The 21,638-nt window shown below is 42.7% G+C and overlaps 1 protein-coding gene across 1 annotated transcript; it reads left to right on the forward strand.

The window, feature by feature from the left end:
* The first annotated feature begins 2,306 nt into the window (after positions 1-2,306).
* LOC118416299 (protein CFAP20DC-like) lies at positions 2,307-20,717 on the forward strand. The gene is made up of 20 exons (XM_035821387.1): positions 2,307-2,738; positions 3,967-4,150; positions 5,274-5,346; positions 6,013-6,127; positions 6,468-6,624; positions 7,204-7,295; positions 7,843-7,927; positions 8,241-8,359; positions 8,602-8,662; positions 9,117-9,239; positions 9,777-9,983; positions 11,106-11,235; positions 11,540-11,663; positions 12,745-12,992; positions 13,940-14,174; positions 17,327-17,442; positions 18,182-18,296; positions 19,485-19,570; positions 20,025-20,140; positions 20,531-20,717. Exons 1-20 carry the CDS (start codon positions 2,718-2,720, stop codon positions 20,647-20,649), a joined length of 2,526 nt encoding a protein of 841 aa, XP_035677280.1. The 5' UTR covers positions 2,307-2,717; the 3' UTR covers positions 20,650-20,717.
* The last annotated feature ends 921 nt before the right edge of the window (positions 20,718-21,638 follow it).

Consider the following 21,638-nt stretch of genomic DNA (forward strand, 5'->3'; position numbering starts at 1 on the left):
CAAAAGCCTATTTCTTCTTCTTGCCACCTCCAGACCCAACTAATGCATTAGGAGTAGAGAACGCAGCATGTCAATGGGGAGAATCATATTATGGGAGTTGGGAGAAATTGGATTTGGAATATGAGCAATTTGAACGAGCGTCCGGGAGCTAGGAGGTGAAGCCGGTGTTATTTTTTTCCGGATTTCTTGATGCCGCTTCCACCTGGAAATAAAACATGAAAGAAACATGTAAAAAATTGCGAAACATCAACAAAAAGACAGTTCAACATTTTGGTGATTCTTGAAGTTGATTAGAAGATCTCATGTAGCAAAAGCAGTACCACAGCAAGGCAGGATTTATGAAGGATCATGGAAGAAAAATCAGGTTAGATCAATTCATTCCATTATGATACAGAAAGCGTAATCACATTCAGATCATTGTGATAATACAGTATTAGTACATGCCATGTTTTATATTACTTAAATAAACAATGTGACTTTGAAAGACAAGTGTTTTTATACCTTCAACTTTGAACGCATTCTCATTTATGTGTTAAACTACTTCTGTTGATTGAATGTTCTTAGTAATCTTAGTTTAATGACATGTAAATACATATACAACATTTACTTGTATTACATGTATAAAATATTGTGCAGGTTTTATTGTGCTGATACCCATTGATAAGAGCTTCATGCTAGTCAGGCAGCCCAGGCAGCATGTTTCATTCTAATCTCCCGGCAGATTAACCGGTGCCATAAGATAGTACATGAATCAAAGTTGACCAAGGCGTATACCCGGTGCCCTGCTGATTCGTTTTGGCCAGCGATTCTCTTTTATGGCCAGCTTTAATACTATATTATGAGTAAATCTGCCTGAAGATTAGTTATATTCCAAATCTAAACACATGGTATAAATAAAGAAATAAAGAAAAAAATCAGTAAACACTACATATACCCACCCAAAGGTCCCTTTCCAGCTGCCTTCGCCTTCATCTCTGCCAGCTTTTTCTGGTCTTCCTTCTGCTTCTGTTTGAATGCAAGGTCTTCCTGCAACAACAGACCAACATGACCCCATGTTTAATTACCTCCATGGATGATGTAATCAGAGGTATTCCAAAAAGCAGTTACTCAAGCAACTGGATATGATTTTGGAAGCAGTGGTTTCAGACAACCATCCAGTGTCTTCCGTCAGTGACACAGCTGAAACCTCTGACCGCTTCCAAAATCATATCCAGTAGCTTGAGAAACTGAGAAACTGATTTTTGGAGTACATTGTATCTTATTACCTAGATGTCGAACCTTCATTGATGTAAACAGAGGTATTGTTTCTGGTCTGTATGTTTCTTTGTCCTTGTGTGAGTTTGCAGTTTTTTTTATACCTAGCTATGCATATACTGAGTGGCAAGAATGGAAAATAGCTGGTTTGGCATGGGTCCAAGGTTGGTGTCACAGGCTTGGCCCGGGTCCAAAGCCCGGGAGAGAAAAAATGCATGGACGGGTACGTTAGAAATTCACAGTAATAAAGCAAGAAATTCTAAAAGTCTCTAAAAAGTAAAAGGTCTGATATTTTTGATTGCTTGATTTTTACAATTTGTTTGCATTGCACGTTGTGTGGTATTTTGATGAAATGAAATGAGACTTTGGGTAACTTAAGCATCACCTATTTCGCTCAACAACTACACGAAAGGGGTGACGCCTGCCATCTGTTAGCTATTGTTTTCACATTCTGAATATGTTCAAACAGACACTGGGGTGGAAGTTTGTAATATTTTCTGACTGTTCATCACCCACAAGGTTGGGGTAGTGGCTGTCAGAAAACGATACCATCCACCCTAACATCTGCTTAGAGATGATCAGTCCACTACATTTAATGACCGCCAGGGGGCGTGATTTCACTGAATCACATGCATGCTTCACTCAGAAACTGATCCTCACAAAGCGCAATTCAACCCGCAATCATACCAGTAAAATAGACTTTCAGACATTCCTCAATCTCCCAAGCAACATATGGTATCCTAGATATGACTATGTTTAACATTTCGCTATAATTTAGAGCCAGGAATGCTCAGAGTCATCATAATTTTACAGCGGCCATATGCGCGCCAACCCAACCCAACCCAAGCCCCGGCCACTCACATCGTCCAGGTCTTTCGGTCCCTTCTTGGGCTGCTTCAGCGGTTTCTTCTTGCCTCCTGAGAAAGAGAAGACACCAAAGTATCAACAACAAGAAAATCAAGTACCTGAAAGAACGAGAAACTTAGAAAAAGTCACGAAAACAATGAATGAAACGGGGATAAAATTTTCCTACCTTCTCTTCCCGACATGTTGGTAGCCTCGTTGTGGTGGCGCATGCGCAGTGTGCGCACCCATCATGGCGGAGGTCGGACGGAATTTCTGCTGGTTGCCAGGAACGACCGGACACAGTTCGCTAGGTTTGCGGAAACTGGGCGCGATTTAGGGTTCATACGGCTTAGGGATAACTCAAGAAGAACGTAAGACAGTTCTGGCGCCAATCGTCGCGATCCCAGGGACCAAACGAAGCCGTGTTGCAGTCCAGAGCCACAACCGTGACGTTGAAATGTTTTGAAATTTGATGTTCTTTGATGCGCCGACTACACCGAACGACCCGACGTCAACCTTAATATGGTATTTATTGAATAGCGTGGACATGCCGGAGCTTTGGCTGTTGTGAAAGACCAGTTGCAGCGTTTACGTACTACATTCCGTCCTAATCCAACATGTTCAAGAACGAATATCAGGTGAGTTCAATATTGGAGTCTTTTGAACACAGTTCCACATAATTTGATTTAGCTGCGTTTACTTCCTGTGCATGTGGACCTTCAAATATGATATAGTCAAATTCCCAACTGGTCTATTGAAAGGCATAACATATCTAGCAAAGGGAACACCCACAAAATTGTATTTCAAGAAAAATTGCAATTTCACAGTTGACAGGTGGCCACTTTAGACAGGATCCTTATGGTTGGAACAGTGGGGAAAAGGTTGTGACAAAGGCCAGGTGGTCTTTATCTTTATCGCAATGATCACTCGAACATTTTGACTGTATATCAGTGGCCAGGTGATCCTAAGGTAGAGATGGTCACTACCACCGATTTGACTGTGTATTAGTGGCCAGGTGGTCCTTATGAAGAGCTGGTCACTGGTACAGGTTTGACTGTGTATTATCACTGTTAGTGGGCAGGTGGTCCTTATGTATAGGTGGTCACTGGTACAGGTTTGACTGTATTATAGTGTAAGTCACTGTATATCAGCAGGTGGTCATTATGTAGAGGTGGTCACTATACATGTTCGACCCTATATCAATGGCCAGGTGGTTCTTATGTAGAGGTGGTCACTAGTATAGGTTTGACTGTATATCAATGGCCATATGTGGTCCTTATGTAGAGGTGGTCACTTGTACAGGTTTTACTGTACATCAATGGCCAGGTGGTATTTATGTAAAGGTGGTCACTTGTACCTCGTATAACGTCCTTGCTTTTACATGTTTCACTGTATCAATGGCCAAGTGGTCACAGGCTTGTGTAGAGGTGATCACTAGTACAGCTTTAATTGTATGTCATTATAGGTTCATTCATACATCTATACAGTGTTCTGACTGCTTTATGTCATGTATAATAACATGATCAGCGTGCAAAATACCCACTTGCACACTTGCACATTGCAACCACTTTTTGCTTGGTGCAACTTACTTCTTAACTCAGGTTGCACAGGGTGCAACTTAGATTTTGAGCCTCAGAACTCAATTTTGTTGTCAATTTATTTGATTTTTACTTTGAAACAAACATGCTTATAAGTAACATGATGATAAAAGGTTATGTATTGTACCTTTTTTCCAGAAATTAGCAAATTGTAGGTGGTGCAACTTGAAATTCAGTTGTGCAACCTAGTTTTTGCTCCAGGTTGCACACTGTGCAACCTGGCTCAGAAAAGTATTTTGTACACTGATGATCATGTTTTCCACCATAGGGAGGGCCTTTCTTTGAGATCTTCAGTGCCCAGGGAAAGGACCCTGTGTCCAAGTGGAAGCTGACAGGAGGAACCTCGTCCATACAGAAGGTGTTTGACAAGGATGTGAAGAGTTATGTATACACCCTGGAGGGGGGCAGCACCACCACCAAAATGCACATACCTAAGGACTCCAAACAGTCATGTGAGTATATAGGACATACTAAACCGAAGCACACTGATAAGCTACCAATTCTCTATTTAACTTTTAAGGGAGAACTCCTTTTCATTCTCTGAAATCCTATGCTACGTACAGCAGTATCTAGAGCAAGTATCTAGAGGAAGTAACAGCTCCTTATCTCATAGCGCCTCTGCCTGGACTGCTGCTTGACTTACTTCCTTATATGACTTCCTTATATGACTTCCTTAATACATGACTTCCTTATATGACTTCCTTAATATATGACTTCCTAAGACCTTATAATATATGACTTCCTTATATGACTTCCGGCAGACTAGCAGCGTGACAGAAATGCTCAGTGACCTGCAGTGGCGTCCTCTCTTCGAAAGGAGGAGGAACGCCCGCCTCACCTTCTTTTAAAAGCTTGTTAATAACAGGATTAACACACAGAACTTACAGATTCCGACCCAAGGGCGAACGCGGGGTAGCCATCAACACAAGTACCAACCAATTTTTGCACGCACAGGCTCATGTGAATACTCATACTTTCCCAGAACAATTCCGGAGTGGAATTCCCTGTCTGGCACGGTAGTAAGTGCTCCCACCGTTGAGAGCTTCCCGGTGCAACACACCAATTCTTCCGTGACAGGGGTTCGTGATAGTGCGCGACAAAAATGTGACGAAAGGGGAGCTGAGGTCCTGGGGCCTAACCAGGGACCTCAGCTCCCCCCCTACTTTGCCCCTCGCGGGGTCATCTGGGGGTATTCATGATGATGATGATGATGATCTATCTTTAGAAATCTATGGGCCAGTTCAAGTCCTTCCAGGTGACTCTGTTACACTATGGCAATTTTTGCATGACCATAAACTGCCTCAAACTGAGTCAAAGTGTAACCCAATGTTTCAGTGACTGTCACCGTCCTCAGGTTCTGCTTTCTTCTGCTCTGAACTTGGCCAGAGCGATGCTGTGCCTCCTGTCTGCGTGACATTCCTACCAGGAAGTTTGCAGACTATGAACTAGAAGTAAAACCAGATGTAGTAGGAAACGTTGGCTTAACAACCTGATGAGACTATTGATGGCTAGAATTGTCTTGTATTTAAGATGTACTTATTCTAAAATGTCTGATTCCTTGCCCTTCCCCTTCAGTGTTCCTTGTACAGAGATACCTGGTGTTCCAGATCTACATCCCACTGGGGCAAGACTTCTCTGTGGAACTGGGGTAGGTTTGCCTGCATGTTGCCGTTTTATGTTTATCAGTATGTCTTTTATGTGTATGGCTTTCAAGGCTACAAGTTGTCTCAAACAAAATGTCTTGACAAGTATCATGCTCTATTATATCATGGTATCATGCTTTATTAATCATCTTTTTCTATTCAAGTCCACATTGTCATTGTCCTTGCATAGTGTCATAGTTTGCATACTATAGACTGATATGACAGTAGTAGTAGCAGTAGTAGTATATCATACAAACCCCCTACCTCTCCAAATGTCAAGCTGTTAGGCTTAAATGTCAGGTTTGCATATATATGTTTGATGTCGATGAAGAACACGTGATAATGTGATAGATTAGATAGGCTCTGTCATCTAAGTACTAGTAGCTGATTAGATTGGCCCTTGTCATTTTAAGTTTAATGGTTATTTTTAAATAAAGTTTAATGATAGCTGCCCTACGGCTGGTGAGGCTATGGGACCGGTGAGGTAAGGTTAAGACTTTGTGTGACTCATATATTTTGCATTCCCATATAACATAAGAATATTGGCCCTTTTGATCAATAGACTTTATTTCAGCAAGGTAATGCGATGCGGAGCACCAAGCAGCAAAGTTGTGCCTTGCATCACACATGACAAAACCTGGACCTGATGAATGCATGCTTGTTTTCTGCAGGATCACAGACCTGTCCAACAACAAAAGGAGAATCCTGCTGTCCACTTGTCAGAGGGAGATCGCTGCCACCCCTCTACATGCCAAGATTCCCCTCACCATTCTCAGGAAAAGAGTCGTAAGAAATAGATTTTCTTCGAGCTGTTTTTTCAGTATATAAGGGCTTGAAATTCCTTTTCTGGAATAGGTGCACTTGTGTACCTCACCTTAAAACTCTAGGTGCACAGAAACAGTTTTGGGTGCACAACGCAAGATCAAGTAGAATGTCAGCAAAACATATTTACAAACCATACCTTCACCTTTATTAGTTCAACTACAATTTGAGTACAATAGTTGGAATAAGTTAAGTTTCAGTTTTAAGTGTTCTTTTCAGAAAAGCATAGAATAAACTATTCCCATTTTCATGCCACACCTGCATCTGTTGTCTTTGATTGAAAGTCAATTTCTGTCTGTTTCAGTGGCTCCACCTAGTGCTGGACCTGTTATCCCTGGTGGGGGAGAATTTCCGAGGTCAGACGTACCGTGCGCTGGAGAGTCTGACCCTGTCGGCCAACTGTCGCATCAGGAAAGTCTTCACGATGAAGGCCCAGCCTCCGGACACTACTGATGATGATGGTAGGTCTTCAAGGATAGATCTATATGTTTACTCTTATATTCATATTAATCAAGTCAATGTATGAAATGCTTCACTATCTCGTACTGCGATTTGATCATTGACAAGCAATTGAAGTTGTTTTTGCAAGAAAAGCTTGAGCAGCAGCTCTTATCAGTATTTTAGCTAGACTGTGTATTCCACTTTCCTGATTCATTCTTTCTATTTTTGTTTAAATTGAAGTGTGTGTTAAGTGTGCATGACAACCATAAAAATGTGGAGCAAAAATATCTGCTGCCATGAAAAAAAAAACAGGTTAAGAAAGTACTTGATGTAAATTTGTAGCATCAAGTAATATTTAGTTTTGCCTTTAACATCGCCTCCCCCATGTATCTATATTCCCTTGGTGTCTTTTCTCTTCTTGCTCCTCTGTCCTAGAAAAGTAATGTCTAATTTACTGTCGGTATGCTTTTCTCCCAGAGCTGTACTCGTGTGACCCAGTGAAAAATGTGGAGATAAACATTATTTTTGGGAGATTCTTTGGCAATGGACCAAACATGCCTGTACTGTATGGTTTATCCTTACTCTTATTTTCTCCCCAGAGCTGTACTCGTGTGACCCTGTGAATGATGTGGAGATAGACAGCATCCCCAGATCACTGCAGCTCAGCAGGGAGGTGGAGCAGTGCACACAGGTTAGACATTACTTCTGGTCTTAAAATCTTCATTGAGAAGGAAAGAAGGCTCGGTTTGCTGTCAAGATTGTGTACTGAGGCCTTGGAAAAAAATGCTGTGTTACCTGTTTTAGTCTTGAAAGTTAAACTGAAATGCATGAGGACACCTATATTTTCAATGTCAAACTTTAATTTTGTGCATAGTACTACTAGTGGTTACAAATCTGTAGGGTAGGTCGGGAAACAGGAAACATTTTTTTCCCAGGCCTGAATTGTTGCAAGACCAGCTGAACTAATACCAGAATGTGACAGTGAAAAATTAGTACTGCATGAACAAGGCTCAAAATACACTTTAAATTTGTGCACCCGAGATTGGAGCTGTACACCTAATTTTTACACCTGTAGGTGCACTGTAGGTATTTGTTTAGGGAAAAAATACTAGTATGTGAAAGTACTTGTACATTTCTGTTGTATATGTATTATTGTACACTAATATACAGACTTTTCTTGACATTTACCATTACTGTTCATGTTGACTGCGTGTAATTGTTGAATATTTCCCCTACAGGTTCTAACTATGACTAAGATCAGACAAGCTGAGTGGAAAATAAGAGGAGACTCCTCCAGACCAACCTCCTCCACAGAACCATCAGGTCAGTTCAAATACCATTTTCATTGTCCAGAATGTTACTTTTTGGAGTATAGAGTTCTTAGTGTGTATAATACATATATATACATTGAAAAGTGTACATGTATATAAAGTGTACATGTTACATAAGCGATGCTTAATAGAGAGTATTGGAAGCTGAACTTTGTTGATGCTTCAACTTGTAATGAGTATGACTGAAGAAGAAGAAAATGTACATAGAGTGTACATGTACATGTACATGTACATAAAGTACATAAGTGTACATGCATCTGCCAAAAAAACCAAACCAAACCAAACTTGCACCTTTATCTTTCCAGACCGGCTGAATGCCAGTAGAAGAGCTTCCGATGACAGACCCACACATATAGCCTTCGGCAGCAGGGTGGCCATCCCCTCTACAGCTCAGAGTAGGAAAGGGTCTGCAGGGCCCAGAGAGGTAAAGTACATTTCTAGGACAGCACAGATTTGTTGCATGTTTCACCAGTGTAGGGATAGTGAAGAATATGAGAGTATACATGTAGAAACGTACTTCCACTAATAGTTTGTGGCCTTTCATTTCTAAATCAAAGGACTGATTTCCACAGGAGAACTACCAATAAGAGCCAGGGATTCTTTGTCACCATGTAAACCTGTCATAACAGCCATGGTAACCAAAAGTTCATTGCGTCATGTCTCCAGGGTAGCGGCAGTGCCTCCGGTAGATCTAATAGATCATCACATTCCAGGACGAAGGTGGAAGGTATGTGTTGGTTCTTTATTTTACTGTATGATGGTTTGTGTCTTAATGTGTATGTTTTGTTACTCTTATGCTTCATTTCTCAGCTCCCATGGAGGCACACAGGGAGGCCAAAGTAGACCAAATGGACTGTTATTTCTGTATCTACTTGTGACTTTGTGTGTTGTTGATATTTCCACCTATGGACCCTCTCCCCACCTCAGCCCATCTGGCCCTGATGTGGGCCTCAGAGTAGACAAACTGGTGATCCACCACAGTCTGTTGTTTCTGTATCACGCTTTGGATATTCAGCATTTGTGCGTTGATATTTCCCCTGTAGACCCTACCCCCACCTCTGATCCATCTGATACTGGACACAGAGTAGACAAACTAGCTATAGTCATCCACCACAGACTCTTTTTCTTTATCATGCTGTGGATAGTAAAGATTTGTGTGCTGATTATATTTCCCCTTGTAGACCCTCCCCCCACCACTGGTGCTGATACTGGACCCAGAGTAGACAAGCTGGTCATCCACCACAGGAGGGAATGGTCCGACCCTGGCAGTGCTGTGGAGGACCTCAGCACTTCTGTCAATAAAAGTAAGTTCTTACTCTACATGTAGTCTGTAAAATACGCTACAGTTTAAGTTTAAACATGTCTATGATATAACCTTTTAAGGGACTTGATCTCAGCAGATAGGTAGTCACTATATACAGGATTCTTGACGTTTGGATCAAGAGGAAAAATAATCCAATGAAGCACCCAAAAGTGGTCACAACAGCCAGATGCTGTACTGTGAAAATGGTTTTGACTGCTCATCCATGTGATCTGGCGGAAATTAAGGCGATGGTTTTAAGTTTTATGGTATTGAATCTGTGTCATCTACAACTTATTTTGCTTTGCATGTGTTGTTTGTGTATTTTTTTGGGCTCCCTGAAATGCAGTGCTAGAAACTAATGAATAAATCTGATCTGAAAGAACCATTAACTAGATAGATCTTTAGTAAATCATCTTACATTTAAGTTTGAAACTTGAGATACTGGCAACACAAAAACATCCCCTTTACAACAAAACATCTTGTTGGTGTCATCATTTTTTACTTCAGTATGCTAAGAAAGGTCTAATTGTTCTCCCAGAAGGTTCCTTAAAAGGTTGCAACACGTGGGGTGCAGAGGACATGATGAGGGAAGAGAGGGAAGAGAAGAATGGTCAAAAGGAGAAGTCTGAGATGCTGAGACCACACCCCCCTCCCAGGGAGAACTCCAGTGAGAACCTGAAGAGGAGACAGATCAGGATCAGGAACACCAGTGGGGGGCAATACACACGGTCTCACAGCACAAAAGGTCAGCTTGGGTTAACTTTCTTTGATTAAGATTAAGAAGCAGGAAATGGTGCAAGTCTTTGACATGTGAACCCCAAATTATCTTCACTTGTAACAAAACAAAAGGAGGATGTGCCAAAAAACAGTTACTTAAGCGGCTGGATATGATTTTGGAAACGGTCAGACGTTTCAGATAGTGTCCGCTATCTTCTGTCAGTGACACTGATGAAAGATAGTAGATATCCAGTTGCTTTTAAGTAACTGCTTTTTGGCATATCTTATTACCTGGATGACTTCCTCAATGCAGAAAGAGAATGATATCACATATATTTGCCTGGAAACCAAGCATGTTACCTGCTAACTGCAAATATGTGAATGCTTTTGAGGAAAGTTACTGCCTTGTAAGATTAGAAATAGAATAAGTTACATATAACTATGAAGTCTGTGGGTACCTTCAGAATTGTCTGACGTGTGGGTCTTGGAAATTGAAAGAATGTTACCAATGTGACCACAGATCCCCAGCCTACAGAAACAACAGATGACTATGTTCTATCTTATGTGCACTTTCACACAGTAATGGACCATGTTGCCTCATCCTCCTAACGCCCGGTCCCCAACGGCATTACCTTATGGGGCCCTGCTATCCCATGCCCTATAAGTGGCTATTATGATTGTGGCCACAAACAAGCTGTCAACCAATCAGAGAATAGGCCTTTGTTGGGCTTGTTGTTGTCGCAAGCTGTCTCGCAAAGGCCGCTGGGAAGCTATCAGCCAATCATGTTACGTATTACCATGGCTTTGTTTGCTCACCGTGCCTACGCCCTATCCCCAACGGCTGACTGCCCATATAAGCGTAAGCTCATTAATATTTATATGTAGGGCGGTCCCTAACTGGTCAGAGTACACAAGGTAGCAGAGGTAAACACAGGAAGTTTTGACACGACTGTGGTCCCTCTGCGTAGGAGAAGATGTTGCCTACTAACTGCAAATATGTGAATACTTTAGAAATCTAACTGACTTATCACAATCATCTACACAAATATGGAGGAAGGTACTTGAATGATTGAATGTATGAAATCAATAGCCTACCTTCCAAGGTGTGGGTCTCTGAAAATTGACAGAATGTTACCGATGTGGACCACAGATCCCCAGCCTACGGAAACAACAGATGACTCACAGCCTCCTGAGGAGGAGCCAGAGGAGAGACAGCCACAGGAGGATGAGGAGTTGGGGGAGTCTGTAGCTGATGCAGATGGGGATGCTGACAGTGAGAGGTTTGTGTTTGTTTATGTTTGTGTCCAGCTTGAATTTTTTTTTTCTGTCACAGTCATTGTTAGGGAATCCATGTTGTCAATTTTTGTTGTTAATCTGCCATTTTAATCTGAGGCATGTCACAATATTTTAGATTTTTGGATGGGCGGGATGGAATTTTTGTCTGTCTCCACAAGTAATTTTCTATCCAGTCCAGAGTGAAGGCTCGTGGACCTGGAGATAGAATTTCATAGATTGGTATTCTAAGGAAAGAATGGTTTGCTGTAGAAGGACTGAAAGATACATTCTTACTTTCTGTGTTTCTAGAGACGACCATGAGGATGAACAGTACAGCCCTGATGAAAAGGAAAAGATGTTCACCTTCTCCTCACGACCGCACTTCGCCTCCTGGAAGACAGGCTCGGACAGTCTGGATCCCTCCGATAACAAGGTCAGTATTATGTCACTATAGCACTGCATGGAAATCAATGTGATGGTTTTTACAGGTATAGATTTAGCACCAAGATGCATGGTGGAGTGACACTCAATGAGCTTCTCAAAATAGCACTTGGAATATGCTAAGATATGAATAGACATCCATGGAGAGCCATGGACATCCCTGCAACTAGGATAACAAGATAAGATGATGATGACAGGAAATTGCTAAAATCACAATTGCATCTAAGAGTAAGAACAATTGCAACATCAAAGCAAACTAGTTTTGTAATAATGTCAAATAAAAAGCTGAGATAGAAAAGACAGGTCTGATTGATTTGATTGGTTTTGTAGGCACACATTATTCATTTCACCATCTATTCAATAGGCCCGACACGATGGAATCAATTTCCAGAGGAAGGTGGCATATGCCAATGGCGATGTGTTTGATCAGTTGAGGGTTGGTACATCTGTGTAGTACAGGTGGCTGCGGGTGGTGGGGTGGTTCTCTTTTCTGGATTAATGTTTAACTTTCTGATACCAGATTGCTTTGGTTCTGCAGCAGGGACAAGGTTGAGTAGAGGTGGCGGTTTCTTTTAATATTCAAAATAGCATTTTTTTTCTTATCAAAAGAACTTAAATAAAAACAGGACTGTTCAAGACCAATGCATGCAGGCCCAGAGATATCAACTGTAAGGCCACATCAATGTATTTTCTTGGTAGGTAAGAGATGGAAACTTGAATCCGACTATCGTCACTTCCTTTAAGTGTGGGAACCATTGACATAAACGTGACCCTCAGTGTTTGTGTCAATATTACAGTTCACATTGTATTTTGAATGAAATTGGAGAACCATTGAATAAAAATGATTTTCCGGAGATCCTTACAAAATTCTTAAAAAGTCAAGTTCCGTTTATATCTTTTCCAGGCTGATTACTGTCCATCAACGGGACGGAATGGGCAAAATTTTATCTATAATTCTTAATCCAGGCACCGTAGTAGCTAAGTTTTGGTGGTTATTTACCCAATGGGCCTTACTTAAACAAAATCAGGCCCTGTTATTTCAAGTGAGTGATATTCTGTTTTGTCCTCTGCAGAGTCGAATAATCCAGATCCGTGAGAGACATGAGATGAGAAGGAGCCAGTGGAAGTCGTCGGACCGCTCCACGAGACTCGCGCCCCCTGAAGACGACTTCTACGCCAGCTCTAGCAGTGAGGAGGAGCAGGTCTTAGACATGCACCAGAAGATCTTGAGGAGCCCCAGCCCCCGGACGGGACACACGCCGGTCCAGAGTCCGCACTCCTCTCACAGCTCACAGCAGCTGAGGCAGCAGCAGTCACTCATGTAAGTCTAGCTTCAAAGTTCACCTGTGTTGGTAGAAATCATTCTAGTTAAGCTGTAACTTAGACATGCACCAGAAGATCTTGAGGAGCCCCAGCCCCCGGACAGGACACACGCCGGTCCAGAGTCCGCACTCCTCTCTCAGCTCCCAACAGCTTAGGCAGCAGCAGTCACTCATGTAAGTCTAAGTTTTAACTTGAAAGTTCACCTGTGTTGGTAGAAATCATTCTAGTTAAGCTGTAACTTAGACATGCACCAGAAGATCTTGAGGAGCCCCAGCCCCCGGACGGGACACACACCGGTCCAGAGTCCGCACTCCTCTCTCAGCTCCCAACAGCTGAGGCAGCAGCAGTCACTCATGTGAGTCTAAGTTTTAACTCAAGTTTTAACTTGAAAGTTCACCTGTGTTGCTAGAAGTCATTGTAGATCAGAATTAAGCCGTAGCTTCCAATAAAAAAAAAATGGACTTATCAAATTTTTTTTACTGACTGTCCAATCGCAGTATTTGGTCACATTCATGATGCAAAAGATAAAACTTACAGTTCTATTTGTTTGGCAAGCTGAAACAGAAAAATTTGTTATCATGAACGCTCTATTTCGGATGCGAAACAGATATTTCAGAACCTCCTCATGAGGTGGATCTGAAACAGTTTCTAGTTAATATCCGGAATTGCAAATTGTCATCATGAATGCAAAAGCACAAAAAGAACCACTCTTATACTTCCCTTGGGTAAATGCTGCACTAGTTTTACACTTCATCATCTGCATTGAAACAGTGTTACAGCTAGCCAAGACAACAATGAGCATGAGAGGACCAGCTAGGGGACCACCTTAAGTTCCAACGGCTTCCTCCCGACGTAGATAGACAGGGATTGTGTTGGAACATACTAAAGTACCTGAAAATTCCTTATTCTGCCTTGGGTAATGTTGCATATTCTGCATTGAAACAGTGTCACAAGCCAAGACATGGATGAGAACGAGAGGACCAGCTCGGGTACCACCTTAAGTTCCAACAGCTTCCTCCCGACGCCGGTACCCAGCGTTGAGGTGTCTCCGACGTTCAGCAAGACGGTGTCTCAGAGAGTCGGGTCCCGGAGTCGTAACTCCAGCCAATCACGGCTCAGCGTCAAGGTGTCCAAGCTGAAGGAGCTGACGAAGGAAGATGTGGAAACAAGATTGTCTACTGTAAGTTTATCATTATCAGTTAATAGATAATAAATATTTTCCATCGTGGTTCTACATGTAGACAATGGCTGGTTTTGGGTCCATTTTGCTAAGAGAAATTGACTCTGCACAAAGTTTTCATTAAGTTATTTGCTTCAATATACAGTTTTCTGAATATAGGTCTTAAACAAAGCAAGACTGACAACTAACTGCTTTAATTCTAACGTACAGATTGCAGTACTGCCTGTTTGCACTACAGTCTGGCACTGAAGATACTTGCCATTGTTAAAATAAATGTTAGCATCCAGGCTACTGCTTGACCAGTCTAAAATCTTTCCTGTTTCCCAAGACCCAGGAGTATGACAGGAGGAACTACCAGTCCCTTATAGCTAGCTCCTGCACAGGGGAGTCATTTTAGTCCGCTATGTATGTTGCCTGAGTAATACTAGCACAACCACCACAGATCTTGCCCTGTAAGCAACATGCCCTGTGGCATGACGAGTTTGAAACCTTTACTCCATTTCCTCAGACTCAGGAGTATGACTGGAGAAACTACCAGTCCCCTAACTCCTCCATGGGTGAGTCCTTCGAGGCGGCCATGTTAGATAAATAAATACTCATCATCCACAGACGTTACCCCCTTAGCAACAAGGCACATCCACCTTACAATCTTTACACTGTTTCCCCGGGAATATGACTGGAGGAACTCTGTGGCATGACTACATGTAGTTTGAAACCTTTACTCTCATGTCCCTAATAAACATACCCTCCGGAATAAACATACCCCCCGGACAAATCATCAATATCTAATAAACGTACCCCCCGGAATAAACATACCCCCCGGAAAATTACCAAATTGACATGTATTTAACTGTGACCATGCTACTTCTGTCCAAAGAAAAGGAGATGATAAGCAGGTAGGTCTTTTTATTCATTTATGCCTAAGAACCACATCAGTTAGTTATATAAATGATGAGCTGAAGAACTATAGATATCTTGTTTGAATCATGAACATTGTTTTCTCAATTTTTAAATAAAAGGTAAGTTAAAATTCGCAGTGAAACCTGCCTTAGGGGTCACCTGAGTATAGGGGCCACCTAACTGGCCATGCGGTTAGTTTTCGTCGGTCCCTTGGATTTTTCCCGTTGACCTATTAAAGCAATAAGAAATATTATAGCGGTCACCTGTCGAATGTGGTCGCGGCCAGACGATTTTCAGTCCGGCCGCTATGCCAACACTGCCGTCACGGGCGCGTGGCCGGCCGCATTACGCTGCGCTAAATAGTAAATTATCCACGAGGGAATCACTTTTCTTTTTTCTGTACTACATCAGCAAAATGTCGGTTCAACTTGGAGTCTTTATGAAGGAAACATAATTTGAAGAAAGGAAACATTATACAAAATTATGTGATTTTATGCGAAGTGTTGAAACAACCAGAGGGGCGAGTAAGAACAGAAAGAAACAACACCCCGACTCCCGGGATTCGAACCCGCGCCAAACCCGGGCAGCCGGATCACAAATCGAACGTGCAAACCGTTCGGCCAAAAGGCTTAAGCCGTTAGGCGTCTTCGGTTTAGCAGTCCTTGAACACCACTGTTACACTACTCCCCCTTTTCTTTTCAAGATTCGTCCTCGAATCTCCGAGATCGACATCCCTGTGTGGCACATACTAGCCTGTTAATCACAGGGCCGGCGTGGGAACCATTGAAACAACCAGAGGGGCGAGTAAGAACAGAAAGAAACAACACCCCGACTCCCGGGATTCGAACCCGCGCCAAACCCGGGCAGCCGGATCACAAATCGAACGTGCAAACCGTTCGGCCAAAAGGCTTAAGCCGTTAGGCGTCTTCGGTTTAGCAGTCCTTGAACACCACTGTTACAGTGTTGTTGAATTCACGTGGCGTTTTTTTCTCATCTCAGACTCTTTGCACTTCTACCATTCTCTACATCGTCATTTCTGTGCAGACTGGAAGGCTACATGGTCAGATTTTACAAATAGACCGTCAGTTCATGTATCTGATGTTTTAGGTTCTTCAAATGCATGTAAGCTGTCCCAATTTTCGTATTCCGCGGGCCAAAAATGGAAATCTCCGTCTTTGCGTTATTCTCCAACATGGCGTCGCAGCAGCATAAACAAGGTCACTAGGGGTCAGTGGACGACTCCACTTTTACCAAGGTAAAATATCGCAACAAGATTTCTGATGTGTAGCATAAAATACAGTGATTACGGTATAAAAACGATTAAAATCTATCAAATGAAAGTTAGTTATGTGAGAACTAGACTAAGGTTGATTTTTGTCAAAGAAATAAGCCTACGTAGAGAAAGTTTTATTTCGACGTGACCACCTCGGCATAATGGCACATGCATCTACAAAGTAAAGTTGTGATTATGAACTTGCTGTTTTTACCGACGAATTCCTGTCGTTTGGGAGAATTTGCGGCGTCAAAACTCATATCACAAGGGAAACGAAGTTATAGTTGTTATTTTTACGTCCAGCATTTATTATGTGAACGAATCACTCTTCCGCCTCGCTGCCGAAAGCGCATGGAACCACAAGACCGGAAATTCCTCGTGCAATGTGCTGGTTTACGATGTAAACAGAGACTAGAAACTACTACTAAATTAAAACTAAAAGTTATTTATGTAAAAATTGTATTTCAAAACGTCAGTGTGGTGTTTTATTTTCCCCCAAGAACAACATTTACTTCATAGCGTCATAGCGAGATCGACCGAAATCACCGAAAGAGTACCGCGTACGCGAACACGCTCATGGAAATCCGCGCCGTTTCGCCCGAAAAATAGGGAATTTTGAGCAAAAATACCTCGGAAATATGGGCAGAAACCCCAAAAACTTCAATTCTTTGAGGGTTCTGGCTAAGCAAAGCCCCAATTTTCAGGAAAAAAAATAAACGTACCGTCCAAAATAAGAACGTACCGGGTGGATTGTGAGGCTGAAAAAAATAAACGTCCCGGTACGTTTATTAGGGACATGAGAGTACTGTATTTCCCCAGACCCAGGAGTATGACTGGAGAAACTACCAGTCTCCCAACTCCTCCATGGGTGAGTCGTTCGAGGCGGCCATGTTGGATAAATAAATACTTATCATCCACAGATGTTACCCCATTAGCAATAAGGCATGACCACCTTACAACCTTTACACTGTTTCCCCAGACCCAAGAGTATGACTGGAGAAACTACCAGTCCCCCAACTCCTCCATGGGGGAATCCTTCGAGGCGGCCATGTTGGCGAGTCTGAAGCGACAGCAGGAAGAGGAGATGTATGAAGACAGCCACACGAGCGGTACCGGCAGCCATGACACCAGCTTCGAACGGTTAAACTACGACAACGCTGGGCTGAGCTCTAGTGATGATGACGCCAGTATCAGTACATGGAGGGCACCGGTAATTGTGCATCTATATCTTATATTTGTGTGTCAAAGTAAATAAAGACCATAAAAGCATTAAACTATGAAGACAGCCACACCAGCGGCACCGGCAGCCATGACACCAGCTTCGAACGGTTAAACTATGACAACGCTGGGCTGAGCTCTAGTGATGATGACGCCAGTATCAGTACATGGAGGGCACCGGTAAGTTTTGATCGATAGATTATAGTTTAATAGGGACTGTATGTAGGGTTATGTTGTTGAAGACAAATAGTGGCAGTCACACCAGTGGTACCGGCAGCCATGACACCAGCTTCGAACGGCTGAACTATGACAACGCTGGGCTGAGCTCTAGTGATGATGATGCCAGTATCAGCACATGGAGAGCACCAGTAAGTCTGTATTTGTATGTCAAGTGAAGACGATGATAGCATAACATTAACACTTAGAAGACAGCTACACCAGTGGTACCAGCAGCCATGACACCAGCTTCGAACGGTTAAACTACGACAATGCAGGGCTCAGCTCTAGTGATGATGATGCCAGTATCAGTACATGGAGAGCACCGGTAAGTGTGGATCAATAGCTTACAGTTTAACTGTATGTAGGGTTATGTTGTTGAAGACAAGCCAACTAGTGGCAGCCACACCAGCGGTACCGGCAGCCATGACACCAGCTTCGAACGGTTAAACTATGATAACGCTGGGCTCAGCTCTAGTGATGATGATGCCAGTATCAGTACATGGAGAGCACCGGTAAGTGTGGATCAATAGCTTACAGTTTAACTGTATGTAGGGTTATGTTGTTGAAGACAAGCCAACTAGTGGCAGCCACACCAGCGGTACCGGCAGCCATGACACCAGCTTCGAACGGTTAAACTATGATAACGCTGGGCTCAGCTCTAGTGATGATGATGCTAGTATCAGTACATGGAGAGCACCAGTAAGTGTGCATCTGTATCTTATATATGTATCTGTGTGTCAAAATAAGTAAAGACCATAAAGGCATTAAACTTGGTAGACAGCCACACCAGCAGTACCGGCAGCCAAGATACTTCAAACGGTTAAAGTCTAGTGATGATGACACCAGTATCAGTACATGGAGGGCACTAGTAAGTTTGTATCTATACCTTAATGTGTAACTGGGACAGTATGTAGGGTTATGTTGTTGGATACAACCTGGGTATGAAATTCTAGTGGTAGCCACACCAGCGGTACCGGCAGCCATGACACCAGCTTCCAACGGTTAAACTACGACAATGCCGGGCTCAGCTCTAGTGATGATGATGCCAGTATAAGTACATGGAGAGCACCGGTAAGTGTGGATCAATAGCTTACAGTTTAACTGTATGTAGGGTTATGTTGTTGAAGACAAGCCAACTAGTGGCAGCCACACAAGCGGTACCAGCAGCCATGACACCAGCTTCGAACGGTTAAACTATGATAACGCTGGGCTCAGCTCTAGTGATGATGATGCCAGTATCAGTACATGGAGAGCGCCGGTAAGTTTGTATCTTTACTGTCGTTGAATATAAGCTGTGTATGAAACTCCAGTGGTAGTCACACCAGTGGTACAGGCAGCCACAATACCAGCTTCGGGCAGCTCAAATTACGACAATGCTGGGCTCTAGTGATTTTGATGCCAGTGTAAGTACATGAAAACACTGGTAGGTCAGAATGATGTAAAATGGAAAGGTTCATTCAGAATGTCGAAAGTTTTAATCCCAGTCGCCATTGTATCCTGACAGGGATGCAGTCTTTTGAATGGGATGATTAGCCCCTGTCCTTTTACTGTAATGTTTTGTACATGTTGAAAACAGCATGCCATTTTTATCATTGGAATTGTAAATTCTTAACATTATACCCATCTTTGTCACCATAGCTGGAGAATAAACTTTTCACTGAGGTGGAATGTAATTGAGATACACAATTTGCTTTCCTCAGGTGCCTGCCATGTTGGCTAACCATTACCAGGACGAGATGCGCCTGCCTTCCTCTAGCAAAGACCCACTCATGCAGTCCAACCCAAGGTATGTCTTCAGTAGATACTTAGGATGCAATGTCAACAGACAGACATTTAGAGAGATATTAACACCAAATCAACATGCACCTTTTCCAGGTACAGCCACTCGTCATTTGCTCAAAGAGATAACCTGCACATTCAGACCTTCTGACCTAACACATAATAGGACCTTGAAGTCAAAACCAGATGTTGTTGTTGTTCGTCCATCATGGTCCGATGAAGACCATGAGTGACTTGACCTTAGTCACTCTTGTGGGTCCAGGCATGGCTGTAAAGCCCAACCCTGGCATGGAATCACTGGCCGCAGATGTTGCAAAACCAAATACATTCAAAAGAACTCCAAGACAAGATCTGCCAGGTTGATAAAGAGACGGAGCACGTCTCGAAAGCTTCCCAAGAAGCTAATCTTTTTGTTGTGTCTGTGTAACGGCTTCCTGTTTTCTGTGTACTGTCTTCTGTAGGGACTGGACCATGGTGTTCAGCCCTCCCATAGTGCTGCCCAGCGAGCACAAACCACTGGAACACAGGGACCTGTCACCACGGAAACCGCCAGGACCCAACCTCGATATCTCACCAGGTAAATTGGCAAATATTAATGTTGAAATCCTTCCCTCACTATTCTGGGTATAGAGTGATGCCCATCTCTGTTTTAGCAGCCCATGGGCCACACAGTTGTGATTCAGCAGGGGGCTAGTCCTCTGGTAGGTAGCTATAGATGGCAGCAATACCAGCATTATTTTATTCTATGTACTCACTTTGTAATGTGATTGAAAATGTTTAAAATTGTTCTGTTGATAATTTTTCAATTCCAGTGTTATTAGTTTTCTGTTGATCCATCAGACTTTAACAGTGGTCAATTACATACTTCTGAGGACGTAAGCTTTACCAAGCCCATCCACTCTACTGTAGCTCCACTCTGCCTCTCCAATTGCTCACCATGTTCCATTTCATTTCATCTGTGCTCTAGGGAGTGTACAGAGTGCAGAGCAGGAGCAGCAGTTAGAGGAGGAGCTGGACCTGCTGTACGACCCCTGCCTCAATTGTTACTTCGACCCCAAGAGCTGCAAGTACTACGAGCTGGCATGAGGAGGACAGCAGGGGAACAGCTGCTATCAAAATAACCCCTTCATAGGCTAATGTCACATTTCCACGGGGGGGCCCGGATGGGCGGTTGGGGGAACAAACAGAATGATATAAAGACAACTGAAACACAGGTGGACCAAAAATAACTCTAAAGCATTTCTTTTGCATATTTATTGGCTTAAACTGTCATTTTTCGTATTCCACAAACAGCCCGGCGAGGCTCCAGGTAGGAATTGTGACATAGGCCATTGTCAGGACTACTCGGTGTAGCTAGAACATTGACCTTGTGGTTGTTCTATTATCACAGCCAGAAAATACCCATCTAGGTATTGAGGTTGTTGTCACGTCCTTGAGGCGCCTCCTCAAACACAGGACCCCCATTTTACATCCCTCCCAAAGATTATGCAGCTCCAACCCTTCCCCTGATTCGAACTCCAGTTCTAATCTGCCTTTTTGCTTGGAGGCTAAAAAGCAATAATCGTTAATCCACTTGAAAGCATTGGTCACTTTTACGGTGTAATTGAAAAGAGCTTGGATCTCTGTGAACTTTACTTAACACATCTTTTAACTTTTCAAATTGCTAGATTTTGAAGGCACCGTGTTGACTTATACAAACACAGAAACTGTATGTAAAACTGTTGCTCAGAATGTCACCAGCTTCTCAGGCACTACATAGGCTCTCAGAATGTTCATGAGCTTTCCACGGTGGATTGTGTCGAATGCTTTTTTAAAAGTCAATGAATGTCATGATGCAGCCTAGGTTGTTGGAAGTTGGCTGTCCACGTTCAAGGTTCAAGGTCTAAACTTTTGCTTGACATACAGTTTGATTTTTCATCTCATTTGAAAGAGCACACTTCTCTACATTTTGGTTTATTTATTGTCTCACCAAAAAAAGTTCTGAAGGCCCAGTCAGACCTGTCCACACTGAGCACACAAGGTACTTGAAAAAATGACCACAAAAGATAGGTGGACACTACAGGCAGGACTTTTAC

This window comes from Branchiostoma floridae, chromosome 5, assembly GCF_000003815.2.
Source record: "Branchiostoma floridae strain S238N-H82 chromosome 5, Bfl_VNyyK, whole genome shotgun sequence".
Classification (NCBI taxonomy): Eukaryota; Metazoa; Chordata; class Leptocardii; order Amphioxiformes; family Branchiostomatidae; genus Branchiostoma; species Branchiostoma floridae.

Bases quoted from the DNA above. Each gene is read 5' to 3' on its own strand.
- LOC118416299 (XM_035821387.1), top strand. From the start codon at position 2,718: ATGTTCAAGAACGAATATCAG. The intron at 9,240-9,776 runs GTAAGTTCTTAC...TTGTTCTCCCAG, and splicing joins CAGCACTTCTGTCAATAAAA to AAGGTTCCTTAAAAGGTTGC. The intron at 11,664-12,744 runs GTCAGTATTATG...TGTCCTCTGCAG, and splicing joins TGGATCCCTCCGATAACAAG to AGTCGAATAATCCAGATCCG.